The 26,553-nt window shown below is 39.2% G+C and overlaps 1 protein-coding gene across 1 annotated transcript in view; it reads right to left on the bottom strand.

The window, feature by feature from the left end:
• Dhpr (dihydropteridine reductase) overlaps positions 1–26,553 on the bottom strand; it is a 97,353-nt gene that overhangs the window by 19,252 nt on the left and 51,548 nt on the right. Inside the window, exon 3 of the mRNA XM_090385367.1 lies at positions 23,916–24,056. Within this exon, the coding sequence (XP_090241493.1) occupies positions 23,916–24,056 (141 nt within the window). The remainder of the gene's footprint in view (positions 1–23,915; positions 24,057–26,553) is intronic.

Here is a 26,553-nt window from a genome sequence, read left to right as displayed (position 1 = left end):
TCCAAAGGAGAAATTTCACTCTGGAGGATTCTGAGAGGCCGGGAAGGCCACGAACGTCAGTTACGGAGGAAAACGTTACTGCTGTGAGGAAAATGCTTGACGAAAACAGGCGAGTGACCTACCAACAGATAGAGGATACTTTGGGCCTAAATGCACCAGCAATTCGTTCGATTCTGCAAGATCATTTGCACGTGAAGAAACTTTGTTCTCTCTGGGTGCCGCATCAACTGACTGAAGAGCAGATGACACGACGTGTGACTTGGTGCCGGGAGATGTTAAAAACGTTTGATAAGGGACAATCTCGGTATGTGAACAACATCGTGACAGGTGAAGAGACTTGGCTGTACTATTACGATATGCCGACCAAGGCTCAAAACAAAGTTTGGGTCTTTGATGATGACGACACACCCGTAATTGTCAGAAAATCCCGATCTGTAAAGAAGAAAATGATAGCTGTATTTTTCAAATTGAGTAGAATTGTGGAACGTGTCGTTTTGGACACGCAGAAGACAGTCACAGCTAAGTGGTATACTGAACAATGCCTGCCTAAAGTCATTGGATCTATGAAGAACCTGCGGCCAAAGTCAAGCATGGACACCTGGTACCTCCATCACGATAATGCTGCAGCTCACCGCGCCAAAGCCTGCACCGAATATTTGACCACGACAGGACTGAAACTTCTCGAGCACCCTCCCTACAGTTCAGACCTTGCTCCCTGCGACTTTGCACTGTTCCCGCATGTGAAAATGAAGCTAAAAGGGAGGCGGTTTTCCAGTGATGAGGACCTTCTACGGGCTTGGGACGAGTGTGCTTTACTCCCTACTGAAACTTGGCAGAACTGGTTTAAAGATTGGTTTCGGAGGATGGAGAGGTGTATTGAATGTAGAGGAAATTACTTTGAAAAAATTAAATAAACAAAGCTGTATTGCAAAACTTTCCTAGTATACCCTTTGTATATTTGAATAATGAACAATAGTTGAAAACGGTAGTGAGAGAAAGCTATTGGCATCAGTTTTTATTTTAAATTTATTTCTTATTTTAAGTTTGTATTTTTTTTTTTTTTTTTTTTTTTTTTATGAGAACCCCAAACACGAGAGGTATTAAACCTATAGTACTTAGTACCGTGCTTGGGTTGGAGGTTGAGAAGACGAAAGAAGATATTTGTTGATATTGGACTTGAACTTCTGTAGATTGTAATTTTCAGGAAATACATATGAAGGAAGGTTGTTCCAGAAAACGGCAGTTGAATGAATAAATGAGGAAGATGAAAAGTTGGTTCTGTGGGTTTGAAGTTGGACAGTAAATGGATGTTGGCTGGTGGCGGCACGTGTTCGGACTGTTTTGAAAGAGAGAGCGGGAATTATAGAAGCCAATTCAGAAGAACAGTGCCCATGGAAGTATCTGTAGAAGAGGCATGCAGCAGAAACAGTGCGTCTATGAGACAGCGAGTGGAGAGACTCTGTTAGAGATGAATCATTAATTAACCTAACTGCCCTCTTCTGAATGGAATCAAGAAGCCTGAGAGAGGTTTTGGGGGCACCACCCCAGATGTGGGAACAATATTCCATGGCAGGGCGGATTTGCGATTTATACAGAGTGAGCAGCTGTTTGGGAGAAAAGTAACGCCGAGAGCGAAAGAGAAAACCAAGTTTTTTAGATGCAGAGGAAGCAATATTTGTAATGTGCTTGTGCCAAGAGAGATTAGAAGTCAGGGTAATCCCCAAAAGAGATATATCATTTTGCCTAGAAATCGGAGTGTCACTAAAGATAAGCATAGGAGCAGAAGAATCCTTTTTGCGAGATATAAGACAAGATTGAGTTTTAGAAGGGTTGAAATCAACTAAGTTGTCTTTGCCCCACTGGAGAATTACCTGAAGATCGGCATTTAAGGAATTGGCAGCAGATTTTCGAGAACTTAAAGCTGATTGAGCTGGACAAGGTTTCTCAAAATGGAAAGTTGAATGCAATGTGCTATCATCGGCAAAACTATGGATAGGATTTCCAGTCAATGGAAGAAGGTCATTGATATACAAGAGGAAAAGAGTGGGGGAAAGAACTGAACCTTGGGGGACACCGGCATTAGTGGAGAAGTTAGAAGACAGAGAGCCATCTACCATCACCCTCAGTGAGCGATCAGAGAGAAAACTGGATAACCAATTACTAAAAACAGTTGGCAAACCATAAGATGGAAGCTTGTTTAGAAGACCTTTATGCCAAACACGATCAAAAGCCTTTGAGATGTCAAGAGCAACTACTTGTGTTTCACCGAACCTTTCCATTGAATTAGTCCATAAATGGGTAACATAAGCCAGAATATCACCAGTGGATCGACACTGACGGAATCCATACTGGCGATCGTTGATCAGACGGAAAGTTTCTAGGTAGTTTAAGAGTTGGCGGTTAATTGATTTCTCCATTACTTTAGAAAGAGTAGAAGTAATTGCAATGGGACGATAATTGGATGGGAGGGATTTGTCACCCTTTTTAGGAACTGGCTGGATATGAGCAAATTTCCAAGCAGAAGGAAAAACACCTTTGGAATAAGAAAGTGAAAAAAGGCGGCAAAGAATAGGAGTAAGTTCAGGAGCACAGGTTTTGAGAACAAGTGGAGAAATACCATCAGGACCTGGAGCTTTCTTAGCATCAAGATTCATCAAAATCCTTCTGATATCCTTTTGACGGAAGACCACAGGAGGCATTGAATGGAGCGTGTTAGGAATGGTGGGAGGTGTTTTACCAAGATCATTAATACATGAGCTCAAAGAAAAATGGGATGCTAGCAGGTCAGCTTTATCCTTGGCTGAAGTGACAACAGAACCATCTGGTTTGGACAGAGGTGGGAGCAGAGATGGGCAAAAGTTGCGGCCAATAGCTTTGGCAAGAGACCAGAATGCTCGGCTACCATTAGGGCAAGAAGCAAGTTTTCTACTCTTAGCCTGTTCAAACTCTAGTTTGGACTGATTAATAACTGCTTTACAATTGTTGCGAGCTTTGGTGTAGGCAGAAAATGAAACTGAAGAATTAGAAACAAGCCAATTACGATATGCAACGTTCTTCTCTTGGACAGCCTTAGCACATTTATTGGAAAACCAAGGTTTAGATAAAGGACGAGATTTTAAAGTGGAGTGTGGGATAAAGGATTCCATTCCTGCAAGAATAATTTCACTGACACGATCTGAGCAAACGTTGACATCAGAAGTTTTGAAACAGTAATCAGACCAAGGAAAAGAAGAAAAGAAGTCTCGCAGGTCATCCCATTTTGCATTCTTGTAATGCCAAACAATACGAGGTTGGGAATAGCCATGAGATAAAGGTTCCATTGGAGAAGAGGCAATCACCAAGTTGTGATCTGAAGTGCCTAAAGGACCTCTCACTTCAACCTTGTACTTAGAAGGGTTGTTTGTGAGAAAAAGATCAAGCGTATTGGCTGTATGATTAGGATTGTCCGGTATTCTTGTAGGTAAATGAACAATCTGTGCTAGGTCATTAGTAATTGCAAAAGCCTCAGCATCTCGACCTGCTGGGTCGGTGTGACTAGAAAACGGAAGCCAGCTGGAGTTGTGAACGTTAAAATCACCAAGGAAAATTACCTCACTGTTAGGAAAGTTGGACTGGAGAAAGTCAAGTTGCAAAGAGAGGAAGTCAAAGAGCTCCAAGTGATTAGTGGAGTTGGGAGAACGGTAGAGACAACAGATGAATTTTACACAATGAGGTAGAGAGATTTTAAGCCAGAGAAGATCAAAGAGAGGAGATTCCAAATTGCCAAGTCTCTGACAGGGAATATCAGAACGGACATATGCACAAGTACCACCTTTGAGGCGAAAGGAATCATACAGCAAATAATTTGGACATCTGAGATGAGCAGTAGTTGAATCAACTGATAACTGAGATTCAGTCAGAAAAAGTACATGGGGTTTGGAAGACTGCAAGTGGAAATGGACATCGTTGAGATTAGAATTGAGACCACGTATATTTGTGAAATGAATTAGGAAGTCCTTGGGAGGTTTAGATCTTTTCGCAGATAAGCTTGCTCTATTATTTTGACAATTCATGGTGTATTCAATAGTAAGAAAAAGTGGGTGGGACATGCTGTATGAAGTAATGAAATTTTTGGATATGGCGTACATGTGGTAAGAATATACCCAGATCCTTGACATAACGTGGCCTCGACAATGCTCCCCGCATACACACTACTCGGACTCCCTCCAGTCACTATCTGGCAGAGTAGAGGTAGCAAGATTATACACTAGCTGATCCGGAAGCTTCCTAGAGAGTTACCAATAGGTTCAGTCCGGTGTACTAACTAGCGGCCGGCCTGCGAACACCGTTTTAGAGCTGTACCCTCGAAATGTAAGGAATATTGGATCTCGCCACGACATTCATCATAACCTCAAAAATCATCAATCATACTGCATGATGGAAGAGATAGGGAAGGGTTGGCCGGAACTTAGCTCTAGAGACTAAACATGGGTTCCACCACTTCAAGCCTCCAATAAGCAAAGTGGTGGTATTTCACCGGTTGATGAGTCATCTACCACCTAGTACTGCCTGGTAACATAGAGGGGCGGCGTTCCTCCATGTGGTGTGGGCGCCACACCTCGACCCCTGCTTACGTTGGTTCACACCTGGGTGGTCACCCACCATGTACTTGTGCATGAAGGTTATACCCAGGATTACTAACAGTCCCACCATCGTGAAGGTGCAAGCAGAGGATTTGGCTGTCATAGACCGTCCGGACTTCGCCGAAATTGGGTCCACTTTGACTTGAGTGTCACCCGAATATCAGTTCCATCAGCGTTTTAGACTCACAGGTAGCAAGAACAGCTTGTCTGGCATATCTGAGAGAATGTCTGTGACAGCCTATTATTATATATATAGGGTAATTCCATGTCAAGTGACCTAATTTTGAAGATGGTCCTTGCTCGACCATCTTCAAATTTTGTTTAAACTTGGTGCAGATGTTTAAACAGGTTTCCAAAGAAGCTGTGCAAAAATTCAGTTCAAAATATAGTATGTTTAAGGCACAAGCACCTTTTTTGTGGAGGTCACTTGTGTTATGCAGAGCAAATCACAAAAAAATTTCAAAGTTTTAAGTGTTACTGTTGCAACAATATTCAGAGGTAGTGCTCGGAAACTTGGCATACCTAGTTAACTTTTGGTGTAGTAGTAGTAGTGGCATGTAATGCAAGAAAGCATGTGTATGAGCTTATGCAGCATCAACCAAAAAACAAAAACAAAAACAAAAAAAAAAAAAAAAAAAATATCACACCATTCCCTCCAAATGCATGTCCAGTTCCTCCTTAAATTTATTCAACCTATCAACCTCCACAATGACAGATGGAAGATTATTCCAGCAATTAACCACCCACTGGTTAAAGGCAAATTTCCGCACATCTATTCTACATCTGTCCTTTCTTAATTTGAATTTATGCCCCCTTAGGTTCTTAACCTGAACAAGCGGAAGGATCCCATCAGAATTCAGCGTGCTCAACCCATTCAAGGCCTTATACACCTCAATCAGATCACCACGCAGGTGCCTAGTCTCCAGCCACTGCAATTTGCAGAACTTAAGCCTCTCTTGGTAAGAGGATCCCTTCATTCCCCTCACCAATCTTGTTACCCTTCTCTGTAGACACTCAAGTAAATCTACATCCTTCCTAAAATGAGGCCTCCAGACCTGTATGCAGTACTCAAGGCGTGGCCTGACCATTGCCTTATACAGAGGGATACCTCTTTCACCTCCTTTTCCCTGCTAGCAAAATTCCTATATATCATTGACAAAACCCCATGACCTGCCCTGGCAGCCTGTCTGCATTGCTCAGAAATCATATCTGACTGCACATATCTGACTGCACAATTACTCCCAGGTCTTTTTAATTTTCTACCACCTTAAGTGTAGTTGGTACGTTTCTCTGGGGGTTACTTCTATCCATATGCAGTACTTTGCATTTGTAAAGGTTAAACTTCAGTTGCCACTTCTTAGCCCATCTGCCCAAATTATCCAGATCCTGTTGCAGTAGCACACTGCCATTACTGCCATTAACAACCCTGCCAACCTTTGTATCATCTGCAAACGTCGACATTAAGCCTGATACACCTTCATCAATATCATTGATAAATATACAAAACAACAGTGGACCCAACACCGAATCCTGTGGAACTCCACTAATAACATTAGTCCACAAAGAGCAGCACCCATTGATTACCACCCTCTGTCTTCTCCCACTTAACCATCCTTTTATCCATTGTAGCAACTTACCCTTAATACCATTCTGCCCCAATTTGTACAATAGTCTTTCATGCGCAACAGTGTCAAAAGCTTTCCTGAAATCCAAATATATGATATCTAAATTATTTTTTGCATCTGGTTCCTTTGTAACCACATCATAATATCCTATCAAATTTGTCAGATAAGACTTTCCCTTAACAAACCCATGCTGTGTCTGAATTACTGTTGCAGTCTTGTGTAGATGATCCTGCAACGCATCTTTAACCAGTGACTCCATTATTTTACCTGGAACAGAAGTTAAATTAACTGGTCTGTAATTACTCTTGTCACCCTTCGATCCCCCTTTTGTGAATTGGGGGTACATTTGCACATCTCCAGTCCGTGGGAACCTCCCCTGAGCCCAAGGATGCTCTCATAATTATGGCTAAGGGTTTGCTTAGTTGCTTTGCCACCTCCTTTAATATAACTGGATAGATCCCATCCACCCCAGGTGCTTTTCTTATGTTTAACTTCAACAATTTCTCCTCCACTTTGCTCTCAGTTATTACAAAATCATTAAATATCCTGCTACAATTTGATAACCTTCTGCCATTTTCAAACCTTAATAATTCCTCATGTGTGAATGTAGATGCAAAATACTCATTCAGTTTGTTTGCTCTCTGAGCAGGATCATCAACAGTCAAACCATCGATGTCAAGTGGACCAATCAGATTCATCCCCTTCCTTTTAGAGTTTATATAAGTTGTTAATTGCTTTGTGTTCAGTGTATCTCTGTCAGTGTGTATCCATTGTTTGATTTCAATAATACCTTCTGGTTCATTGTTTTCAAAATATTCTCTAGAAACTTTTTAAATTCATCTATTCCTGGACATTTTTCACACCGATGAAGCATGCAATCTTTTGACTCCAAATCACAGACTGTTTTACCAATGAGAACCTTGTAATCACATTCAACAGGATTTGCTGCTAGCATTAACTTGACATTTTGATGAATTGTGCATACACATACAGAATGTATTCCTGGTGCATCAACTGTGACATACCACTTGGGTCAAAGTTCACAAAATTTAGAAAATCCAATGTCAGATCCATTTCTATCTCGATAAGTTATAAACATTTCCTTCAAGTTGCTGAGTAGTAGTCGCTTTCGCATTTTTATTCCATCTGCATTTCTAATGGAAATGAAATCATTCTTTCCAGGGCATATTCGACTAAATTCATCATCTTCAAAAAATTCCATTACCATTCCATGCTTTACTTACTCAGAAAGCTTTTTTCCAGGTATGATTCCTTCTGCTTTAAGTTTTCTAGCTTTCTTGACCATTCTTTCTGAGACACTAAACTCTTCCATCGTTTTCTTTATGGACAAACTAACTGGAGCTAGTGTTAATATTTGAAGTATTTTTGAATAACTTGATACCATCAACTTTTCTTTCAATTCTTTCAGCAGCTCATTGTAATCTAAGCAGTTTCTACATGGGTAACTTGCACTTGGCTCCATGATGTCATTTGGATCCAAGCCACCAACAGATGCAATTTTACTGGCAATTACATCTTGTACTTGACTTGCCTTCTTTTTGGCATAGCCTTGTGAGTCTCTCTCTTAGCCATTTGCTGAAATTTCGGAGGAGAAATACCAATAGCCATCAAACTTGTGTTCAAGCTTTCAGTCACATGCATTTTGTCATCATGGTCTGATCCAGATGAAGTTGACGTTCCTGTTGCTGCTTTTCGGCTGTTAGACTCTTTTCGGCATGATGGCACAGCTTCTGGCCTGGTTTTATGTCTACCTTTGCATTAGCATTAGTAGAGGCATTTGATGCAAGAAAGCAAGCTTATGCAGCATCAGCCAAAAAAAAAAAAAAAAAAAAACCCACTTCCACTTCACCCCTCTGTTCGTTCAAAATACCTGTCCAGCTGAGCCTTAAACTTATTTAGGCTATCAACCTCACTACAAGGGATGGAAGTCTGTTCCACCAACCAACCACCCACTGGCTAAAGGCAAATTTCCGCACGTCTATCCTACATCTGTCTTTCCTCAATTTGAATTTATGCCCTCTCAGGTGATTATTCTGAGCTAGAGGAAGAATCCCATCAGCATTGAGCATGCTCAAACCATTCAAGGCTTTATACACCTCTATCAGATCACCTCGCTGGTGCCTAGTCTCCAGACACTGTAATTTGCAAAACTTAAGCCTTTCTTAGTAAGAGCACCCCTTTGTTCCATTCACTAATCTTGTTGCCCTTCTCTGTACTCGTTCCAGCAGCTCTACATCCTTCTTGAAATGAGGCCTCCAGACCTGTATACAGTACTCTAGGTGTGGCCTGACCATTGCCTTATACAAGGGAATAATCACCTCCTTATCCCTGCTGGAAAAATTCCTGTATATCATTGACAATACTCCATGAGCTACTCTTGCAGCCCGTCTGCACTGCTCAGAGAACTTTCATATCTGCCTGCACAACCACCCCCAAGTCCCTTTCATTCTCTACCACTGTCAGTGTAGTACCACAGAATTGATACGTTGCTCTGGGGTTGCTGTTTCCCATGTGTAGTACTTTACATTTGTCAATGTTAAACTTCATTTGCCACCTCTCAGCCCATCTGCTCAACCTTTCTAGATCCTGTTGCAGCAGCATAGTGTCAGTAGTGTCCTTAACAACCCTGCCAACCTTTGTATCGTCTGCAAACTTGGACATTAAGCTTGTTATACCATCATCAATATCATTTATAAATACAGAGTGTCCATTGATTGCCACTCTCTGTCTTCTCCCCCTCAACCACCCTTTTATCCATAGCAGCAATTTGCCTCCAATGTCACACTGCTCCAATTTGTGTAGCAGTCTTCCATGTGCAACAGTATCAAAAGCCTTTCTAAGATCCAAGTATATAATATCAAAGCTATTCCCTGCATCCAGTTCTTTTGCGACTGCATCATAATATTCAATCAAATTGGTCAGGCAAGACTTTCCCTTAACAAAACCATGCTGTGTCCGAGCTATAACTGAAGTCTTGTCTAAATGATCCTGCAGTGCTTCTTTAACCAGTGCCTCCATTAATTTTCCTGGAACAGAAGTTAAGCTCACAGGTCTATAATTACTTGTGTCAGCCTTTGATCCTCCTTTGTGAATTGGGGTCACATTTGCACATTTCCAGTCTATGGGTACCTCCCCTGAGTCCAAGGAAGCCCTCATAATTATGGCTAAGGGTTTGCTTACTTCCTTTGCTGCCTCCTTTAATATAACTGGATAGATCCCATCCACCCCAGGTGCCTTTCTTGTGTTTATCTTCAACAGTTTCTCCTCCACTTTACTCCCAGTTATTTCAAGATTCTGTAGGTTACTGCTAGAGTTGAATACACCTCTGGCATTCCCCTCGCTGAATAACTCCTCATGTGTGAATGTCGATGCAAAATATTCATTTAGTTTGTTAGCTACCTGAGCAGGGTCATCAACAGTTGACCCATCAATATCAAGTGGACCAATCTGATTCATCCCCTTCCTTCCAGAGTTTACATAAGTAAAGAACTCTTTGCTGTTTTTCTTTGCATCCTTGCCAAGGATTTCTCGTAATCTGCCTTCGCCTGCCTAACCTCCTTTGTAACTTGGTTGCATATCAACTTGTATCTATCATAGGCTTCTGTGTCATGTGTTAATTTGTAAGTATCCCATGCATTTTTCTTCTCTGCCATATGCCTCATTAGTTCAGCTGACAACCATTTTGGCCTAAACCTTGAACAATATTTCTTAGTTGGTATTTCTTAGTAAAGCCTCGTAGCTTCCAAGATTAATTCTTTGAATGCTTCCCATTTTGAATTTGCTGTTGGTAACATCATCAGTTGGTCCCACTGTATAGAATTTAAATACTGTCTCAGTCCATCGTAGTCGCCTTTACGGAAGCAATAACCCTTCCCTTTACCCCTAATGGTAGTTACCTCTTTGAGTAAATCCCACTTCAGCACACTGTGATCGCTGCCACCTAGTGGTTCATTTATCTGCAGATTCTTAATGCATGAAGAATCACTGCTGATAATCGAATCAAGAGTATTACTCCCTCTAGTTGCCTCCTGAACATGCTGATGTAGAAAAGAATCATCCAATAAATCCACAAAAGCCCTGCTAGTGTGTGAGTGACCAGCCCCCAAATTCCAGTCAATATCTGGGAAATTAAAATCTCCCATTATAAGACTCTCTGATTTACTGGCCCACTCCATTTCCCTGTACAGTTTCTTATTATACTCATCAGAGTCATTAGGCCTATAGCACACTCCTACTCTCAATTTTGATCTCCCAATGCTTATGTCACACCAAACTGACTCAACACTGCACTGTCCAGCGATGTCGACTGGCTTCACTTCCTTGGTTTTTATGCGTTTCTTAACTAATAGCATAACCCCTCCCCCCCCTTCCTATCCTGTCTATCCTTTCTGTAGACGTTGTACTCCCCAAAGTCCAGTTCTGCATCCCTTATATCTGTGTGACACCACGTCTCTGATATCCCAACAATATCTGCCTTTGATATTTTGAGCAATACCTCAAATTCATCAAATTTATTTACTAAACTCCTAGCATTGGTGTACACGCAAGTATACCTGCTCCTGTTTCTATTCTTAGCTACCCTAACACAACCCATGTGTTTACTTGTACCGCAATGGCTCCCAGCAGTCTCTGAAATATCATGCATCTTGTTTTTCAGGCTTCTGCTCATTCTAATAGAAGCAGTGCAAGAATCTCTTTCACCTCTGCCAGTGGCTATTGTCAATCTATTGGTCTTTGTCTCCCCCCAAAGACCTTTGTTAGGTCTTTCAGGTAGTCTGCCATTTCAAATCAATTGGCTGTTAACTTTTTTTCACCATATGATTTTTCTTCTGAAAAGGATCGCAACATGAATGCTGCAAAAATTCAAATGTTGTCAAAAGCAAAGCTTCATGATGTAGACAAATTGTGTCTTCTTCACCCAATTTTAATCCACGTCGACCTATCGGCTGTTGTTCTTCAAATTCAAATTCTTTAAATAATGTAAATAATTTTAACCCAGTTTTGCTTGTATAGGATAGCACATAACATTTAGAATTATCCATATGACTGATGGTGCATGAGTCCAGCTTATCTCCAGCAAAATCTTCTGATTCCATGGCTTTCATGCTGACTAATAAGGAAATGTTTCTGAAAGCAATGTTTATGTTGTGTCATTCCTCTGGCCTTTTAGCCATTGGGCCCCTAGTGAGGACCCCCCCATTGCCCAGAGGAGGCATAGAGGGATCGCATTAGAAGTAAGTACTCTGGCAGGCCCTGCCACCTAATTTCCTAAGATTTCAGTGGCAAGGGCCTATATATATATATATATATAAAATGAAGAAAGTGTAAAGAAGGTTTTGTTTAATCATATTGAATCTACGGTATACACCAGAAGTGAATTCTACGAAATGGATAAGGCATGTAGTAATATATGGTAGGATAACCAGGTAAGAGACAAAAAAGGAACAGATAGTTGGTAAGAAATGAAAAGGCAACCAGAAAGGTTACATTGCAGTGTTTTTCACAATTTCAGTGTCTTCGTCAGAGGCCATCCACCGAAATTATGAGAAAGACGGCAATGCTCTTGCTTCTGTTTCCGACATGTTCTGTATGCTATGGAGCTGTGTGCAGTATACACGTGTTAAGAAAGAAATTTGAAATTTTGCAGTAAGAATAAGGCCAAATAAAGTCTAGTAAATGTAATACATACAGATCATGGATGACCTTACAGAAGCAAGTAAAAAGAATTGTAAAAATGAAGAAATGAAGTCTGAGGTACAAAGAAAGGAACTTACCATTACTATGTAAGGTTACAACTGAACAAAAGAACGAGGTGGCAGCGTGCCGGTGTATTTATGTATGGGTATGCTAGTGGTACCTAGCATACCCATACATAAAATTCACGGTATGGTGTCTGTAAGCTTGTTGGATGTATAAATTGAAATGAACTCTATTAAATACATGGTGCCCAAACTGCCCAGGATAGTAGAGAGATATATAATAGCTTGCAAAGTAGCAGTGAAAAGCAGCTAAACTTTAAGTTGAAAAATAGATTGGGTAAAGTTAGAAGGTAGTATCCCACATATTGCATTCGATAAACTAATGGCTCACAGGACATAAAAAGTAGGGACAAGTAAAGCAGAAAGATGAATGAAATAGAGTAAGTAGTTGGGCTCGGGTAGTTCAGGACTGCAAACCCGTTTCTATAGATAGGACCCTGAATGAAGGTCTGGGAGTGAGTACATCATGTATTTAAAGTCAGTTGTGTGATAGACAAATAATGAAATGAAAATGAAAATCTTAATTAAATTAAATTAAATTATATACATAGTTAATACACTGTATTAGGCCAATTGGTGGGTACAAGTTTTCTAAGCCGTAAGACACCACAGAGGCCTAGTGTATTGTATATACACTATTTACAAACTTGAGGTATATGGGTTTTTTGGTCATCAATTATTGTTGATTATGTTATCTATATTGGGATCTATTGCCTTAAATACAATATCTGTAAAATTTTTTGTAAAATAATAAGAGGAGTTTACCTCAATATAGTACGCAGAACACTTCCTTATGATACTCTCCAGAAATTAAAACGAAAAAAATCGAAAACTTACATTAGAGTAAAAAATAAATAATTAAAAACCAATTTAACACAATTCAAATAATTCAACACAATTAAAAATCAAATTAACGCAATTAAAAATTAAAAAGAATCTAACAAAAATATTCAAAACCATTTTCCTTCCTGAAGCTGACAACGCTTTTCAATCATTCCTGTGATCATTTGTGATCACAGGAATGAAAATTAGCGAATAGGGTTGAACCTGAAACTTAAATAGTGATTATTTTTCTTCACGCATGCGCGTAAATGCCCACGCATCGGAGATCAAATATGGCCGCCGAACATTAAGAGAATTCTCGTGTAATTTAATTTCTACGGTTTCTGCAATTAATAGTCACGTATAATTACGTTGAACATTAAGTATTTTGGCCTCGTTAAATAAAAAAGTATGTTTTTCGTTAATGGCATGAAAGGCTAATTCTGACGCTGCTGAATGAGAAGCACAAACTGAGGCTTCATGTTGATTTACACGAATATTCAGAGAAAATCGCGTCGAACCTTGGTAAGACGAATCGTAATCAGCGCGAGAAATGTTGTATACCAGATCATTAATTTGTGTTGCGAACGCAGAATTCATACTATCTAATAGCTCTGATTCATACTATGTAATATCTGTAAAAATAAACTATGTTTAACATGCCCTTGCATGCACCTGCAACATATAACAAATAACGCTACAGATCCTACCTTTTGTAAATCCAGTAATGTTATATATCTAATTCAGAAGGTGTAATATAAAATATGTTGGAAAAATGAGTAATAAAACTACATCTGAGATTAAATCTGCACAGATCAGACATCAGCAACTACAAATATAGACACAGTAATAATATGGAACAAGAAATAGAACATATGCACTTTCAAACACACAGCTTCACCAATATATACATATCCATATTAGCACACATTAATAACACCAACATTAGAACTAAGCAAGAAGAATTATTTCTGTTGAAATTAAAAAACCTTATACCCATATGGTCTGAATAATAAATTCAACCATAAAATTATTACTAATAACATAGCAGACTGCTGTATATATGACAAATTCAATATAATTAAATTCTACAGCAAACCTCATAAATTTTCTAAAAAAAATCTAAGAAAACTAACAGTAAAAATAAGCCAAATTTAGGCAATTTTGATGCAACCCTTAAAGACTGGGACAAAAATAACATAGATGTACAATATATACATAACTTACTTTTCAACACCAAACACAGTGTACTGAGAGCACTACACAGGTTTATACACACATTCAACACAGAGTCCAAACAACTCTTTCATGTATTAAACGATATCTGTAAATTTAACCTTAAAAACCCACATAATAAAATTGGTACAGAAGAATCTATCATAATCTTAAATTTCCAAAATAAAATAATGGATAACATTAATAAATATATCAATCATCATAATGATTTGCTTCCTAACAATAGCCATAACATCAACATAAAAGTTAGATATAAATATAAGAAACCATTTGGGATACTAGCCTGCAACTACAAATCCATGGCAACAAATTTAATATCCTATAACCGAGACATTAATGACTGCATCTGCAAACAAAGCAATATGCAACAATATATTGATCCGTACCATGGACACATCATCACAGGAAATTTTAGTATCATTGCAGACCCAATACTCAGATACATACTAGCACAAGGATTTAAATTTAGGCCATGTAACAAAATAAATCTAACTACTTTCAAGAAACAGCTATATCAAGACCTATTAAACTACTGCTTTTGCCTAGCACATAAGCATAACACACCAAGAGAGGCATACCATATGTGGATCAGCAATACATTTAATCTATTAAAACATAAACTAGCATCTCCAAGTTCATATGGATATAGCCAGTACAAATTCAGTTACTATAACCTAGCTAAGCTAAAACAAAAACTGCTAGAGATACATAAATACTATCATTACACAGGTAGACAAAGCATCACTTTGAGAACGGAACTTAACTCCAGCAACACATACAAACCTATATCCAGTACCTGTAATATCATTACAAAGGAGCTTATAGCCTTTAACAAAAAATTAAAACTAAACATCAACAATTACAGTCTGCCCTATATATACCTCATACCTAAATTCCATAAAAAACCCATAGGATTCAGATTTATAACATCATGCAAGAATAGTTATGTACACAAACCAGGAAAAATCCTTGAACATTTACTACAACCCTTGTTGAACATTATATCAAATAGAATTATAGGCAACAACCTACCAGTATTAAAATCCTTACAGAATAACAATATTTCCAGTATACAAACTTCCACAGTTTATTTACAAATATTAACCAAACCAAGCTAAAAACAGTACTCAAAGATATATACACAAAATATAAAGAAAATATAACCTGCAATACCAACTACTGGAAGAACCTAGTGAACCTATGTATCTCCAATATATTTTGTATACAATGGCAAAACAGTATATCTACAAACTAATGGAACACCGATGGGAAGTCCGTCTTCATGCATAATAGCAAACCTATATCTATATTGGTCCGAAAACTCATTTCCACAGGAGCTTAACTTCTACAGATATATAGATGATATCATAGTTATTAACTGCCCAAACTTCATCAAGGAATATGGACACTTATACTCCAATGAACTCAAAACTGAAAAAACAAACAACATGGATGCTACAGCCTATTTCCTGGATCTTTATATTACAGTAATAAACAACAAAGCTACCATAAACCTGTACAATAAACGGGATGCATTTAATTTTAATGTAGTCAACCTCACACAATGGCATTCCAATATATCTAGAGGAGTGCATGCCAATGTTATACTAGCAAAAAGCATCAGGATAGCAACCATCTGCAGCAATAAGGAAATAACCATCAATAACATCAAGATGCTATACAATAAACTGGCAAACAACCTTTTTCCTGCAGCATATTTTCGATACCACTTTTGTAAAGCCCTCAACATTATCAAACATAAAAAACTATGTGACATCAATATAGATAACATAATCAACAATAATTAATGACAAAAAAACCCACATACACCAAGTTTGTAAATAGTGTATATACAATACACTAGGCCTCTGTGGTGTCTTACGGCTTAGAAAACTTGCACCTACCAATTGGCCTAATACAGTGTATTAACTATGTATATAATTTAATTTAATTTTAAATCTATCACACAACTGACCTTAAATACATGATGTACTCACTCCCAAACCTTCTTTCAGGGTCCTATCTATAGGAATGGGTTTGCAACCCCGAACTAACTGAGTCCAACTACTTACCTCTACTTCATTCATCTTTCTGCTTAACTTGTCCCTACTTTTTATGTCCTGTGAGCCATTAGTTCATCAAACGCAATATGCAGGATACTGCCTTCTAATTTTACCCAGTCTTTTTTTAACTTAAAAAGTTTAGCTGCTTTTCACTGCTACTTTGCAAGCTATTATATATCTCTCTACTATCCTGGGCAGGTTGGACACCATGTATTTAATAGAGTTCATTTCAATTTATACATCCAACAAGCTTACAGACACCATACCATGAATTTATTTTTTTTCTTCTCTCACACCATTTTCTAATGCTAGGTACCGCTAGCATACCCATACACAAATATACCGGCACGCCACCACCTCGTTCTTTTGTTCAGTTGCAACCTTACATAGTAATGGTAAGTTCCTTTCTTTGTACCTATTCAGACTTCATTTCTTCATTTTTACAATTCTTTTTACTTGCTTCTGTAAGGTCATCCATGATCTGTATGTATTACATTTATTAGACTTTATTTGGCCTTATTCTTACTGCAAAATTTCAAATTTCTTTCTTAACATGTGTATACTGCACACACAGCTCCGTAGCATACAGAACATGTCGGAAACAGAAGCAAGAGCAGTGCAGTCTTTCTCATAATTTCGGTGGATGGCCTCTGACGAAGACACTGAAATTGTGAAAAACACTGCAATGTAACCTTTCTGGTTGCCTTTTCATTTCTTACCAACTATCTGTTCCTTTTTCATCTCTTACCTGGTTATCCTACCATATATTACTACACACCTTATCCATTTCGTAGAATTCACTTCTGGTGTATACCGTAAATTCAATATGATTAAACAAAACCTTCTTTACACTTTCTTCATAATATATATATATATATATATTATGAAGCTTGTTTTACTTTGGTAAAACAAGTTTCTCTTTAAGGTGGTCATGCATTATGTTTATCTAACGCGACCGCGCGGTACCATTCTTGATTTCCTTATGTAACATATTTATTTAAATAAACTAAATGCAACAAAGCATAATATTTTAAGATTCTATATCTATATAATATCGGTGTAGATACACCATAGACAACTCAAAGAGGCGCTTCCGCAGCCAGGTGGGAAGGAGCAGCAGTGCGTAGCACACGCTTCTTGATTAGACCGGGGTTCGAGCCTGTCACCACCAAATACGGAGGATGCGGAAAGGTCAGGGAATTACAACAGCATATCCCGGAGCAATATGGCCTTAGTTGCTAATGCTCCTATAAACCAAATATAACATATAACATAACAACTCAAAGAAAAACTACGACCATAGTGTGAAAGGCGCTCACCAATGAAAAGCCAACTAACTTTGAAATGGTCGGTCCATCTGGGTGGTGGCAGCCACCAAGAATAAATAACAACAGTCATTTCTATTAGTGAAGCTTTACTTATTTTGGGTAGTGCAATACTTGGCAACTCGTTGTGAAGGATGAGCACAATATGAGATACAGATGAAATGATGCCTTTCACACTACAATCGTAGTTTTTCTTTAAGAGTTGTCTATGGTGTCTATACCGATTATATAGATATCGTAACACATTTATGTATTCATAGCTGAGGAAGAGACACACAGTGTCAAAAGCTTCTGCAAGTATTTTATTTTATCAAAAGAAGCGAGCGCAGCGAGTAGGGGCGAAGCCACCTAGTATATATTAAAAAAAAAAAAACTGCATATATTCAGTTAGAGTAGGGGTAAAGACTGAAGAAGGGGGAACAGATAGAAGTATGGGATGACAGGGAAGGCAACCCCAGAAAGGTCAGTGGGGACAGGCCCACCAGGAGAAAAGGGGGTGGCAGGGGGGAGACAGAAACCTGTGCCCTCCCCTCCCTACCAGGGGAGGGTGGTTTAAAGTGAACTGAATTAGGTTTAGAATGCCAGGTAGCCAAGAATGGCAGTTGACATCTAGTGGCAAGCTGACGGCAATTTCAGTCCGTGTGGTTGAAGTCTTCATTTATGAAATTGTGTTATTGGTCACATCTGTGAAGAGTCAAATCCAGTAGCATATGAACCTTTTATCTTTCGTAGGTTGTCTTAATTTGTGGTTGTCTATTCATAGGTTTTGGAACATTTTGGTGGTGATTCCTGGGCAAGTTGTTCTTCACTTGGTAGCTGTCTTTGGTAGGTATCATCTTTAGAGCATGGATGGTGGTTTACATCAATGATGGTAATGTTGGTCAAGTTTTCCTGCCTTATTCCAGTACCATCAGGGCCCCACGGTTCAATTAGTTGAGAGGGTTATCGCATTGCTGCGATTAATTGTTTTCTCCTCGAGAAAAGCTGCTGTGCATAGTTGGTGAGAGCTTGATACCCTTCCTTACATAGGTTGGCAGGGTTGTTAATGATAGTAATGGCAGTGTGCTACTGCAACAGGATCTAGATAATTTGGGCAGATGGGCTAAGAAGTGGAAACTGAAGTTTAACCTTGACAAATGCAAAGTACTGCATATTAAGGTGGTAGAAAATGAAAAAGACCTGGGAGTAATTGTGCAGTCAGATATGAAGTTTTCTGAGCAATGCAGACAGGCTGCCAGGGCAGGTCATGGGGTTTTGTCAATGATATATAGGAATTTTGCTAGCAGGGAGAAGGAGGTGATTGTCCCTCTGTATAAGGCAATGGTCAGGTCACGCCTTGAGTACTGCGTACAGGTTTGGAGGCCTCATTTTAGGAAGGATGTAGATTTACTTGAGCGTGTACAGAGAAGGGCAACAAGATTGGTGAGGGGAATGAAGGGATCCTCTTACCAAGAGAGGCTTAAGTTCTGCAAATTGCAGTGGCTGGAGACTAGGCACCTGCGCAGTGATCTGATTGAGGTGTATAAGATCTGATTAAGGCCTTGAATGGGTTGAGCACGCTGAATTCTGATGGGATCCTTCCACTTGTTCAGATTACGAACCTAAGGGGGCATAAATTCAAATTAAGAAAAGACAGACGTAGAATAGATGTGCAGAAATTTGCCTTTAGCCAGCAGGTGGTTAATTGCTGGAACAAACTTCCATCTGTTGTTGTGGAAGTTGACAGGTTAAATAAATTTAAGGAGGAACTGGACAGGCATTTGGAGGGAATGGTGTGATTTTTTTTTTTTTTGGCTGATGCTGCATAAGCTCATACACATGCTTTCTTGCATCACATGCCACTACTACTGCTACTTAGTATCCAGTAGGTGGTTTTCTTTGCCTTTTGGTATATAAGTCATCTCTGTGATGAGCTGGCAGCAGAGGTCATCGTGGAGGGGGCACTCATGCACAAGGTGATTCCAGTTCTCAGTTCCTCCACAGGAGCACGCTGGGTCCTCTTCTAGGCCAAAGGTTGTTTAGTTTCGCCTTTACTGTACCATGGCCAGTAAGCAAATATGTGGAGTACAGGCTTGGAGAAAACCATGTTGGATAGACTCTGCTGATATCTGGGATGAATCTCCTGGTGATCTCCCTCTTGGTTGAATTTGTTGGTTGTTTGGTTTTTAGGAGCATTAGCAACTAAGGCCATATTGCTCCGAGGATATGCGGTGGTCATTCCCTGACCTTCCGCATCCTCCGTATTTGGTGGTCATGGGCTCGAACCCTGGTTTAATCAAGAAGTGTGTGCTACGCACTGCTGCTCCTGCCCACCTGGCTAAGGAGACGCCTATTGAATTTGTCCAGCAGTCCTGCCACACCCGCTGCATGTGTGCTTGATCTCTCCTCTTCTCCATTTTTTGGTTGTTGGTTAGATTCAGCTCAAGCAGGTCTGAGACACACCCTGAGAAAGATGATAGATCATTCCTGTTCTCACCACCTCCAGGTCAAGGGGGAGGGCCACCAACCAGGATCTTGAGGGTATGAGTACTCACAGTGCAGCAGCAGGCACAAGAAATGGAGAGCAGGACTGTGCGTTGAGTGCAATCCAGGATTCGCCTGTTTACTGCAATCGTAGCCTTGTTAAACCAAACTCCAGCTGAATACGTAATCACAGGAATGAAGATTGCCTTGTAATACAGCAAGAGGGTTCGCTGTTGAGACCCCAGCTCCAACGGGAGAACCCGGAAACCATGACAGTATAATTTCTTACTTTGGTTGTGATGTATTTGAGATGAGCTTGGAAAGAGAGGTTTCTGTCTAGTACTATGCCAAGATATTTGAGTTGCTCCAACAACTTTACAGTCTTGTTTCCAAATTTAATCTGTGGTAGTCTTGTAATACAGATAGTTACTTTAAGAAGCAGAGAGTTTGTTTTTGATGGTGATATGGTCAGGCAGCATGTTATTGCCTAGTCCTGGAGGATTTGGAGCACATGGTTTGCAAAGGTCTCTAGCTGGGCCCTGCAATTTGCAGCCACCGTCAGAATGAGGGCATTAGCAAAGGCTTGTGGTCGTACTTCCCCGAGGTCAAGGTGTAAAAATTTGTCCATAAAAAAGTTCCATAAGGTCGGCCACAGGACCGAGCCCTGAAGGCAGCCAAGGTGTATCTGTCTTGTGAGTTTCTGATAAGGAACGTTTACAGTGATCACCCTATTTGAGCGGTAGCTTTTCACGATATTGAACAGACTGTCCAGTATATTTGAGCCTGCGGAGGACACTCGGCAACCATAGAGTGTCGAACGCCCCCGCAAAATCTATTGCAATCATCAGGAAGTATTTCCTGTCTGCTTGGCAGGCTTGGGTGAGCAGTGCCTGTAGTGCATCAACCGTGGAGTGCCCTGGTCTGAAGCCATAGTGGGTTGGTGATACCAGGTTTTTTTTTTGCTTTTTCTTAGTGGCTTTGAATCCATACATGGAGGAGACGCTCTAGGAACTTGCTGCACATGGACAGTAGGGCTATGGGCCTGTATAAACTTGGTAGGTGTGGTGGTTTTTTGGTTTTTCGGATTTTCAAGGATCAGCTTCACATTTGCAACCTTGCAGTCATCCAGGAAGGTGCCAGTGTGCAGGCATAGATTGAACAGATGCAGCAACAGCTCCAGGGCATAAAATTAGTAAATATTGGGTATTTTCTTTTTCGTAACATTTTACGTGTTGACCAGTGAATTATCAAGGATAATCATACAACCTGTTAAGGCATGCAATCTCCTCTGCTGAATGTGTTTTTCGGAATGCATGAGCTAATTTATATATTTCTGAAATGACATTCTTTATCAATAAATTCACACAGTACTATGCAGCATAACACAGTATACTTCCAATACTGAATTATGTTTAAGTAACAATTATTTTGCAAACTATCGCATGTTTGTTATTTATAACTTAACCATTTTTCACCATTCGGAGTTGCATTTATAATGTAGGTCCTATATGAAACATTTGTATGCGAGCCCTTACAAAGGAGACTTAGGGGGAAATTTTTAAAATAATAATTTGAAAATTTTTATGGTCTTCTATGATCTAAAAATATAATCAAATTAATGCTACAGAACTTTAGATGAGAGCTGTCCCTGCCTGGTCATATTATGGGTTCTAGACAGCTGTCTGATTTGTCTAGACATAAATGTTGCCCTCCCACCATATGGTAGAGCTGTATTTTTCATCTCTTGTGATGTCTGTCTTGTGACAATTGCAATATTCATCATCATCATCTGTCATCGTTCTGCTATTCCACAGATCAACGTATAAAGCCTCACCACCATGCCCTGTCCGTATACTTCTCTCCGTCGTTGATTTCACTCCAGTTTCCTCCTCTCTTAATGATATCAGTCTTTATAAAGACTTGTCTTGCCATTTCATTCTTGGTCTTCCCCTTGGTCTTTTGTCCCTTAATTGTAAATCAAACATTCTTCTTGGCGAACGCCTCTTGTTCATCATCTTGACATGTCCAAACCATTTCAAACTGGACCTTTCAATCCTATTCTGGAGTTTTTCAACCTGAATTCTCTCCCTAATCACATCATTCCTGATTTTGTTGGATCTTGTCTTTCTGACTATGCTCCTCACAAATCTCATTTCTGCCCCCTGAATTCTGCTTTCATTCTTTTTCCTCATAGTCCAAGTTTCAGATGCATACATCAAAACTGGTACGTAATAGGCCTGATATATAGCCTTCTTACACTTCAGTGGTATGTTCCTGTTCCAGATCAGATCTCTTGTCTGACTACAGAAATTGCTGTCCGCTTGTATGCGTCTACTTATTTCTTCATCTATCGCTCCAGTCTTTGTAATGGTGCTTCCTAGATACTTGAAGTTGTTAACCATTTTTAGCTCTTTCCCTTCCATTGTAATGTATCCGTCAAGCTCGCCACTCCTCTTTAGAACCAATACTTCACTATTCTCCTGACTGAAAACCAGTCCAAATTCATTGGCCATACTAGCTCAGCCCATATATCAACTTGCCATTGCACTTGTTTCCTGCTCTCTCCCCATATGCAGAGATCATCTGCAAAGAGCATGACTTTCATCTGGTCCTGTCCAAGTTGTTCCACCACTCTACGCTGCACATCATTCATGACAGCTATGAATAGTAATGGTGACACGACGCCTCCTTGTCTCAAACCTGATGTTATTTTGTAGCTCTCCGTCAACCCCATCACTGTTCTTACATTGAGTCTCTGAGCAGTGTAGACAAGAAGCAAGCAAAGCCCATGGAATCCTATTGATGATTTATAGAACATTCACTTGTAAAGAAAGGGAAGTCATAATCCCACTGTATAAGATAGTTCTAAGATCAGGCTTGAAATACTACATTCAAGTATGGAGACCACACTGAAAAAGACAGACATTAAGCTTCTTAAAAGGGTCCCAAGATGGACAATGCATCTGGTGAATTCAGCAAAAGGGCATCCATATGAAAGACTTTGAATATATGGGCAACAGAGCTTGATAACCAGGCACATTTGAGGAGATTTAACTGAGGTGTATAAGACTCTGAAGGGAGACAGTGAAATGAATGAGGATGAAATTTTCACTGTTATAAATGATTTCAGAACTAGAAGCCATAAATTCAAATTACAGGGGAAGAGGTTCAACCTGGAAAGTTGTTAATTACTGAAAAAAAAAATTGTCCATGAAAGGTTTTTCAAAGGCATTTTATTTTATTATTATTTTTTGATAATGCAGCAAAAGCCTAGGCTTCTTTGCACCATATGCCTAATACTAATATTATTATATACAGATCAGTACATAAGGAACTGGTGGTACACATTCAAGACTTGGAGCTGTTTATGAAGCGCAAAGTTCCTTGAACTGGAAGGTGGAATGTAGTGTACTATTATCAGCAAAACTATCAATAGGATTTTCAGTCAGTAGAAGATTGTTAATATCAATTTGTGATGTTTGTTATTTGGTTTTTAGGAGCATCAGCAACTAAGGCCATATTGCTCCGGGAATATGGTGGTCATTCCCTGACCTTTCCGCATCCTCCGTATTTGGTGGGCACGGGCTCGAACCCCGGTCTAATCAAGAAGCAAGTGCTATGCACTGCTGCTCCTACCCATCAATTTGTGAAATATGAAATAATATAATTTATGAAATGATCTTATGTATAACCAGGAAAAGAGAGTTATCTTCCTGCAATCAGCTATTATAAAAATGAATCATGGTTCCATCAATACAAGCCAGAAATTAATATGGTCTTAAAAAAATACAATTTCACTGCTGCTTGAAAAGGCTTATGCTGTGCCCCAGTACTTGCGTTACTCACGAAGCATTTTCTAAACGTTTTTTATTTGTTTATTATTAATTTAAAACTGATTTTACATACCTTACATAGAACTTCTATTTTTAACTTAATTTTTTCCTGTGAATTAATTGCAATTTAAGAATGAATAACTTACCTGGTGTTCCCTCTAAAGCAGCTTTGGCACCAGTTAGGCATACAACCCCTCCATCTTTTAAATATTTGGCTGCAAGATTAGCTGTAATCACTGATGTCCAAACACTCTGCTTCCACATCAAATCTGAATTCTTTACTAGATCTTTTTATTTTTCAAATAAGAGAGAGAGAAAAAAAAAAAAAAAAAAAATTTTTTTTATTCCATATCATGATGATTAAAAACTATGCTTTTAAAACTCAGTTTATTACATATACCCACATTCATAACCTCAAATCTCTCTCTCTCTCTCTCTCACATATATCAAAAGCTTATCGATTAAAAAAGCACGCACAAAAATTTGTGAAGAGAACAGATATGTGTAAAGAACTTAAGAGCTAATAATTAGCTGGATTTATTGAAAAAAAAATAATTAAATAAATTAAAGCCTATGCTTTTTTCTGCCCCCGAAAGCAGGAAACTTCAAAAAAAAAAAAAAAAAAAAAAGGTTTTAAATATGTTAATACTGTCAATGCTAATTACAAGGTCAAGCACGTTTGTATTTAATCACAAAATATGATTTATGATATTTACATCTGAAAGTTATCTGCAAGATAAACTGTTTACAAAAAATATATTTAATCTTGGTTTTATTAGCAAATATTAGCATTCCAGTTCTTATCATTTTTCATAGTTCAAGCACTGGGTGTGAAGAGTCAACTGCACACTTTGCCCATATAACACATTTTTTAAGCATCCATTCAATCAATTTTGCCTTAAAAAAGAAAAACTCTTTCAAGGGGGTTTTTTTTTTTTTTCCTTTAAGAAACATGATAGGAAACAACTTCAATAAAGCTTATTAATATGTTCACTGCCCCATATATTTGCAAAGATACTTTATGCCTTGGGGCACTTCTGTGGGGTGATTCTCTTGGGGTACTGGAACAAGTAGGCACTGCTTTTTAGTAAATGGATTTCATCTGTGAAGAATCATCTCTCAATAACACCAGCCTCTGTTGTTTGTAGGTTCTAACCTCAACAGATGCATCTGAACAAGATTCAGAATCAGATGGCATATTATAAAGAGCTGATTCAATGTCATTAGCTTCAACATTGTCCATCCCTTTCCTTTTCAGCCTGATATCCCAAGCTATGAATTCATTATAACAACCCTTTACGGTTGTTAAAATGAATAACAACTCTAAAGGGTTGTTAATAATAATTGTTTCACAGAAAATTTAATAGGAAACACTTTATCAGTAGACCCACACTAAGGATGCTTTTGTTTTTCACAAACTAAATTTCACAAACTTCATAACTCAGACCAGAGCAGCAAAGCAAGAGGCTCAAGCTAATGGGAGTGCTGTGGCTCAGGGGAGAACTGAGGGGGGCAGTTACCCTCTGAATCACAGCCTTTTAAAATGCACTGTATGCTTGATGTTTGCAGAGCAATCGGGTACGGGACATGATACTGCCATGGGGGATGTCTTTGTGTGTGCTTGACGTAAGGAGTGTAAGGAAATCAGGCGACAACTCAGCGTTGTTATGGGCCTATATGAGTGCTTGAAGGACAGGGTGGATGCCCTCGAAGGATATAAATTGAGGGCCCATCAAGCTCTCAGCTGCCCACATCAACGCCAGAGCTTGCACTTGGTCATCATGCAACACAGAGGCAACCCCCTAGGCAGAATGCACTGGTTCCACAGGAACTAGTAGTTGTTGGTGACTATTGTCAGGGAAACGGAAACATGCTTTGTAAAAAGGATAGAAGAATAGGTGGAACAGGACCAGGGTATGTCTGCCAGGGGCAAAGGTTGATGACGTTGTAGAGCGGATATCATCTTTTAAGGGCACAAAAGGTGATATAGTTGTACACATTGGCACTAATGATATTAAGAGTAGGAGACCGGCAGAATTACTTAACAAGTACAGGTTACTGTTGAAAAAAAGCCGTGAAGTAGGGTTGAATTTGAAAGTGTCTGCAATTCTGCCCAGACACGATAGGAGGGAGTATATGATGAGAGCCTTGTCGATCAATTCGGCCCTGGAAAATTTGTGCAAGGCTCAAGGGGTAGAATTTTTTTCAGCCTGGTCTGTACTTGTTAAAAGGAGAGACTGCATCTACAGGGATGGGATACACTTAAATAGAAAGGTTGCAAGAATATTTGCTGATGCTACGAGGAAAACTGCTAGTTTGGGGGGATACAAGGACTAAAAGATTAACAGTAGCCACTGGCAGAGGTGAAATTGATTCTTGCACTGCTTCTATTGAAATGAGCAGCAGCCTGGAAAACAAGATACAGGTTTATTCAGAGATTGCCAGGAATCATTGCGGTACAAGTAAACACATGGGTTGTGTTAGGGTAGCTAAGAATAGAAATAGGTGCATGTATACTTGCGTGTACACCAATGCTAGGAGTTTAGTAAATAAATTTGATGAATTTGAGGTATTGCTCAAAACATCAAAGGCAGATATTGTTGGGATATCAGAGATATGGTGTCACACAGATATAAGGAATGCAGAACTGGAATTTGGGGTACAATGTGTATAGAATGGATAGACAGGACAGGAGAGGAGGAGGGGTTATGCTATTAGTTAAGAAACATAAAATCCAAGGAAATGAAGCCAGTCGACATTGATGGACAGGGCATATCGAGTCAG

Source organism: Mastigoproctus giganteus, chromosome 11, assembly GCF_048544385.1.
Source record: "Mastigoproctus giganteus isolate SK-2022 chromosome 11, ASM4854438v1, whole genome shotgun sequence".
NCBI classification, from domain to species: Eukaryota; Metazoa; Arthropoda; class Arachnida; order Uropygi; family Thelyphonidae; genus Mastigoproctus; species Mastigoproctus giganteus.
Note: the sequence above shows the minus strand (reverse complement) of the source record. Positions and strands in the feature narration are given on the sequence as shown.